This window comes from Phaseolus vulgaris, chromosome 6, assembly GCF_051622355.1.
Source record: "Phaseolus vulgaris cultivar YP4 chromosome 6, ASM5162235v1, whole genome shotgun sequence".
NCBI lineage: Eukaryota > Viridiplantae > Streptophyta > Magnoliopsida > Fabales > Fabaceae > Phaseolus > Phaseolus vulgaris.
The window spans coordinates 16,368,481-16,375,778 of NC_143503.1; the positions used below are offsets into that span (position 1 = coordinate 16,368,481).

General features: G+C 35.1%; 1 protein-coding gene across 1 annotated transcript; it reads left to right on the forward strand.

Moving 5' to 3' along the window:
- Positions 1–1,802: 1,802 nt before the first annotated feature.
- Positions 1,803–4,235, forward strand: LOC150027205 (uncharacterized). The gene is made up of 6 exons (XM_090303863.1): positions 1,803–1,937; positions 2,024–2,249; positions 2,331–2,573; positions 2,739–2,933; positions 3,041–3,206; positions 3,278–4,235. The coding sequence occupies exons 1-6, from the start codon at positions 1,803–1,805 to the stop codon at positions 4,233–4,235; spliced, it is 1,923 nt and encodes a 640-aa protein (XP_090159989.1).
- The last annotated feature ends 3,063 nt before the right edge of the window (positions 4,236–7,298 follow it).

Consider the following 7,298-nt stretch of genomic DNA (forward strand, 5'->3'; position numbering starts at 1 on the left):
CATAGAACTCGAATTCTAGTTTTTTAATATAGTCACAATTTGTTATTTTTATTTTGGAATATTTTGATTTGTAAAATTATCATGAAAATTGTAATTATCAAGTAAGTTCGAGAGTTAACGCCCTAATCAATAATTTTTGAGATTATTATGTGAATAAAAATTTTAATTACAAAAAAAATCCGACATTTAATATGACAACTAATAATTTTGAGATTATTATGTTAAATGAAAATTTTAATTATCACGTTTGAAACTTAGCATGATAATTATAATTGTTTAGATTATTATGAAAATAAATTTTTTAATTATTAAGTGCAGACTTAAAACGATAATTTCTAATTTTTAAATTTATTATAGCATGAACCTTTCAACCTTATTATGTCTATTTCTTTCACACTTCTTTTATAGTTTGACAGTATTTTCTTCTTATAGCATGGACACCTAATTAAAAATTAGTTTATAAATTTTTATTAATTATAAAAATTATTTTAAATATAATAATTTTTTAATTTTTAAAATAATATCTAACTTAATTGATATAGTAATTAATTATTTTTTTATTTTTAAAATTAATTTAATTTAATAAATTTTTTTATAGTGCTTTTATAAATTATATTTAATTTAAAATTAAGTAGTTTTATTTAATAGTAGTTCGGTTCTTTTAATGAAATTGAGTACTATAGTTTGGCTTAGTTCATTTTTTAAGAAAAACCTAAAAAAGAAGGTATAATCATGGATATTTGATTATTACTTTGACTTTCACACATTAATTTTATAGAGAAATTCTCTTTTTTTACGGATAGATGTTATTAGAGGCCAGGACCACATGGATAAAGCAAGGGCTTTGTACTTTGAGCATATGAAGCAGATTTTGGTTGGGGAAAGCCCGTGTATTTAGGTCTAGCAGGTGTGATGTTACAACAAAGTCCAATGGCCGTGAAAGAGCAACCAAATTGATGAAGGATTTCATAATGGGTTGAGAAGATTTATTGTTTAAAAATTAAATTGGGATGCTTCTTCCTGCACCTCCATCCCTTCTTCAGCCATCTCTATACACCTTTAAAATTCTAAAATTGTCCTTCAGTAAAAAAGATAAAAATAGAAAATTTGTTTTACCTTTCTTCGCATAGTGAAAACGAAGGTGTTTGGTCCTTGGTGCTTGTTGTTGTTGTAGTCGTGGTGATAGTGGTGCTTGTGGTGGTGCCAACAGTGTTGCTGTGGTGGTGGTCTTCATGGCTCGTATTCTCAAGTCATCATTCTAAGGTAAGTCTTCGGTGCTTTAAACACTTATTTCCCCGGATTGGGTTAATCCGCTAGATCACCGGATTGTATAATCCGTAACAATTTATGCAAAGCAATGAACTTCATGTTCTCCACCCCTATAATCCAGAATGTTTTTACAATCCGTAAGACAATATTAAAGTGATCCGGATTAGTTAAACCGGAGGTATACCGGATCTGGAACAAACATACTCACTTTTCTGAATTGTGTAATCCGGTACAAAATGAACTATATATTACATAATCCGGAAGTAATTTTAGAACTTCAAATATGACTTATGGATTATGTAATCCGGAATGCAATTTGCTGTTTTAATTTGACTTATGGATTACACAATCCAGAAGTCACTTTGAAGTTGTGAATTGCATTATGGATTATCTAATCCGGAAGGTATTATTTGACTTATGGATTACACAATCCGAAAGGGTAATTGAATGTTGTTTTTATTTTGCATACTTGTGTGAATTTATGAAAATTAGAATAAAATAGAAATTTATGTTTTATGAATGAAGGTGTAAGTATGGACATGGAGGTTGGATTGATTACAAAAAGATCGGATGAAGTAGAAATGATATATATGGAAGAATTAATGAATTTTGTGCATCAACATGAATTAGTTGAAGATGATTATGGTACTCATTTTACAACAGATGAGGTGAATAAAATTTCATTCTATTTATGTTTATTGCTTTATAATTTGAAGAAGTGATTTTGTAATATTGTTGGAATAACTTTGTGTAGGTTTTTCCTTCGCGAGAAGACTTACTTGAATGGGTCCGTAGGGTTGCTTATAAACTTGGTTTTGTTATTGTCATTATTAGGTTTGACATAGCAAATGAAAAGCAAGGGAGAAAAACATATGTCTTGTTAGGTTGTGAAATGGGGGGTAGTTACAAAAAGTACAAGGATGGTTTGGAGGTTACTGTAACTGGTACTCGAAAATGTCAATGTCCCTTTAAATTGCGAGGTAAACCTATTGGAAAGGGTCAAGGTTGGGTACTTAAGGTAATATGAAGTACTCATAATCATGATTTGTATGATACATTAGTTGGTCATCCATATGCGGGTAGATTAAAAGCGAATGAACATTCCATGCTTGTTGATATGACTAAAAACATGGTTAAACCGAGTAACATACTACGTACTTTGAAGGAGAATAATGAGGATAATATGACAACAATAAAACAAGTATACAATGCAAGATACTCGTACAAGAGATCAGTTAGAGGACCACAAACTGAATTACAACAGTTAATGATGTTGTTAGACCATGACAACTATCTTCACTGGAGTACGTGTCATGAGTCTTCCAATATTGTTAGTGATATTTTTTGAACTCATCCTGATGCTGTGAAACTTTTGAATGCATTTAACATTGTATTCTTGATGGATACGACTTACAAAACAAACAAATATCGACAGCCTTTTCTTAAGATTGTTGGTGTGACTTGTACAGGTTTGTCCTTTTCTGGTAGTTTTGCATTCTTATCTAGCGAGAAGGAAAAGAACTTCATATGGGCACTACAAAAATTTAGAGGGTCACTTTTGACATCGCATGTGGGGTCTGAAGTCATTGTTTGTGATAGAGATCTTGCTTTGATGAATGCCATCAATATTGTGTTTCCTAAAGCAAGAAATCTTCTTTTTTTCGGTTTCATATCAATAAGAATGTTAAAGTAAAGTGTAAAATGTTGGTTGATTCCGTCGAGGCTTGGGAAGTTGTGATGGATTCATGGAGGACTATCATTGACTGTACAGATATTGCTAAATTTGATGAGTTTGTTAAAAGTTTTGAAAGTATTTGTTCACCGTGGCCATTACTTGTTGAATATGTGAAGAACACATGGATTATTCCACACAAAGAAAAATTTGTAAAGTGTTGGACAGATTCGTTAATGCATTTGGGAAATACAACATCAAACAGGTATAGCAATGCCTTTACTTTGTTTAGAGCATGTATAACGTCTAATTGTTTTATGTTTTATACTTATACAGGGTTGAATCCGCTCATTGGTCTTTGAAACGAATATTACAAAATAGCATGGGAGACTTGTGCTCATGTTGGGATGCTATCAAGCATGTTATTATACTTCAACATAACGAAATCAAGACATCTTTTGAAATGAGTCTACATGTGATAGGACAAACATTCAATGTGCAGTTGTATAAAATGTTGGTTGGCTTTGTATCTAAACATGCTTTGATTCTCATTGTTGAAGAGTTTGATCGGGTCAATGATGTGTTGTTTGATAGTGAATGTTGTGGATGTGTACTTAGACGGACTCACAGATTACCATGTGCTTGTCAATTAGCTAGATATGCTATGGGTGCCATTCCTCTTAATGAAATTCATGTTATGTGGACGAGACTAAGCTTTTCAGATTTATCTGAATGTGATTCATCATCTGAGTTGTCAATTCAACAAGAATGGGATGTCATTCTATCCCGGTTCAAACAGGTTGACATGTGTGGCAAAGTGACAATTAAAAACAAGTTGCATGAAATTGCCTACCCAGACATGACAACATTATGTGCACCACTTAATGTAGTTAAGACAAAAGGGTCCCAAAAGAGTCAAGCAAACAAATTTCAGAGGTCTATAAAATGCATCCCTTCATATTTTGAGCATGTAGATCGCATCCATCTTGTAAATGATAGCTCATCATCTTTGAAGACTCCTAAGAGAAAGGTTAAGGTGACGACCAACACCAATGCAATTCCCATGCTTAATCAATTTCATCCGAAATGTCACCCTCATATTTTGGATGTAATAGATGTTAAAGCGGATGGACATTGTGGGTTTCGTGCTATTGCCTCCTTGTTGGGGATAGGTGAAGAGTCATGGCCACTTATCATAATGGATTTATTCAAAGAAATATCTCAGTGGCGTGAAGAATACGCAACATTGTTAGGTGGTCTCAACGGGTATAACATATCAAGAGATCCTTACTAGTGGATGAGTTGTCAGTGGTAAGTGTATATTCATAAGAGTCATGTGCATTGATTAATTGAACTTGTATGCTATCTAATTTCATTATTGCAGGCTAGTGTTGACAAATGGATGACAATACCGGATATGGGATACTTAATAGCAAGCAGATACAATATTATCTTAGTCTGTTTGTCTTTGAAACAAAATATTACTATTTTCCCATTGCGTACTGCACCCCCTACCGATGTTAGTCTACACCGATTACTATGTATTGGTCATGTATATGATTCACACTTTGTGCAGGTAAAAATGGTTGATGATTGTCCCATACCTATCGCTGACATTTTATGGTGTACACATTGCTACCCAGAGGCAAGGTTATGGTCATCATATTACGTTGGTCGGATGCAATCTTTTACCCAATTAATTAGTATTAGTCTGACATATGTGAACCTTGGAGACAATTGATGTAGACATAATTTATTATGTGGGGTTCTTATTCATAATTTATTACTTAACTTCTGATTCCTAATTTATTACTTCAGTTCCGATTCATAATGAATTCGTGTTTATGTCAGATAAAAATAAAATAGCAAACACTACAACATAAATTAATGAAACCATATTGTACACATACAAAGTTACTATTATTACAATCATGTAATAAAAAAAAATATCAACGACGTCCACAAACATTACGTGATCATCTAGTGTACACCGCCCCGTCATCTGTCACGCTTCGGGGTAAATGCAGCGCTGCCTCTGTACTCTCATATGCGTCAGTGCCTTCAGTGACCTTACGACAATCTATCATGTGTTGGAGAATACTAACAATGTGCCTAAATATACCCTGCACCAACTTCAAAATAAATTAAACTTCTCAAATATATTGTTTAATCACATAACAATAAAAAAAAATTACCAAATGTGCACGCTCATCTTGAGACGAGAGACCTGCCTACTCAACAATTGGACTACGAAGGCGACGACGTGGTACAACACTGGGTCGATCTCCAAGCTCACCTCTGCGAATGTATGGGTGTGACACCGTCCTGAACCAAGACATGTACTCAGGAACACATGCAGATGGACTAGAAGCAGCTGTCAAACCTATCACCAAGTGGTGATCAAATTGCAACCACCTTTGATCAATGACATGTGCACCAAGACTCTCAGTCGGCATCGGTGATGGTGGAATGCTCTGCTCGTAGCCAAATTGGCGCAACACATGCTCGAGCGTATGTCTCTGTGATAAGCTGCCCAATCGTAGGTGACCCGAGAATAAATAAATGGTCTCAAATGGCTTGCTCAATCTGTGGTCCTCATATGGAGTCCAGATGACGTCATCGTGTGTGAGCCCATCCAACTGCACCCGCACATCACCAACAACACAAATCTGATGGGCAACAATGTATCGTGTTGCCCGCGGATGTACCTCGTCATATGAGGGATTAATATCCCTTCTTCCCATGCCCGAGAAGTGCTCATAAATCCATGCCTGCATAATTCGATCATATTAATTATAAAATATTTAATACAAAAAATTATGGAATGTAACATGTGATTGCTAATTATTTGTATGGTTTCATACCTGAACAAGTGTCACATAACTGCCCAACTGCTTTGTGTTAAAGTAGGAGGCATCCCTCAACTGCTCATATAGATGTGTAAGTGTTGCTGCTCCCCATGCGTATCCACCGCACATACGAAAATTGTTGAATAACAACAAGTACGAAACAGATACAAATGTGGCACTTTTATCTGCAAAAATAGTGCATCCAACCACATGCAACAAGTAACCTATAGCAGCACACTCCCAAGCCTCTTGAGCGCAACATCCCGCATATATATCTTGAAGCCAACTCAATCGTGTGTGGACGCCTCGACACTGCCTCATCTCAGCCTTCCCACGAGCCTCCTCCACCCCTAGTAACTCAGTTAAAATAGTTGCAGCTCCGTTGTACTCTAAGGGCACATACGTAGGGAATTTACCCAAAATGGGGAGGTGTAAAAGAGATGACACATCATCAAGTGTGATGGTCATCTCACCTATGGGAAGGTGGAAGGAGTTTGTCTTAGCATGCCACCTTTCAACAAAGGCTGAAATCAACCCTCTGTCCCCCACCTCATAACTTATATTGCACAGACTAAATAATCCATAATTTTGTATAAGAACCTCAATCTCAGCATGAGGCATCCCAAGTTTACGTAATTTCCTACCGTGGGATACCAATTTAAGTTCTCCCCGGTCCTAATACAAAATTTGTATATATTTAATATAATTAAATCAATTTAAACAATAATCAACAAATACAATTTAATTGAAGGTTTTTTCGTTCTTACCTCACCCTCCCAAAGCTTAACAACAACATGGTCAGCAAAATTTACCAGCAAAGACATATCAGAAGGTCCTCCAGGAAACTCTTCTCCCTGGTCCACTTGCCCATCATCATGTAATTCCTGTTGATTGTCATTATCAATATGAACATCAACACCAATTCTTTCCTCGACAACACCTCGATCTCTTCTACGGACGGATATCGTCGGTCTTGTTCGATCTTGACCCTGAGATCCACCACCTCTTGTTTTAGCCATATTTGTCATAGTTGAACCATGGCACATAATCTAAAAGAAAAAGTTCTTCAACGGGAAACAAAATAAACTAAACAAGGATTGCATAGGTGAAACTCCAAAAAAAAGTCACTTCCGGATTAGCTAATCCAAAATCCTAAAATTAATACTACCGGATTACCTAATCTGAAACCAAGTTAAACAACAACACTAATACATAATCTGAAACATTCAAAAACACATACCGAATTATATAATCCGGAACTAATTAAACACTACCGGATTATTTAATCCGAAAACCTATGTAATCTGGAACTCACGCAATTTGGAACTATTGAAAAAGACTACCGGATTATTAAATACAAAACCTAACTACACACTACTGGATTTAAGAATCTGTATGATGCAGAACAAAGAGAATGCATGCTTTAAAACAATTCCTCTACACAGAATCCGGAACTAACCTTTTCAGTGTTGAATGAAGAGGCTCAATGCTTGAACAATGATTTGGAG

Excerpts from the sequence above, each read along its gene's own strand:
- LOC150027205 (XM_090303863.1), top strand. The coding sequence starts at position 1,803 with ATGGACATGGAGGTTGGATTGATTACAAAAAGATCGGATGAAGTAGAA. Across the intron at positions 1,938-2,023 it reads CTCATTTTACAACAGATGAG|GTTTTTCCTTCGCGAGAAGA; the intron begins GTGAATAAAATT and ends AACTTTGTGTAG. Across the intron at positions 3,207-3,277 it reads GGAAATACAACATCAAACAG|GGTTGAATCCGCTCATTGGT; the intron begins GTATAGCAATGC and ends ATACTTATACAG.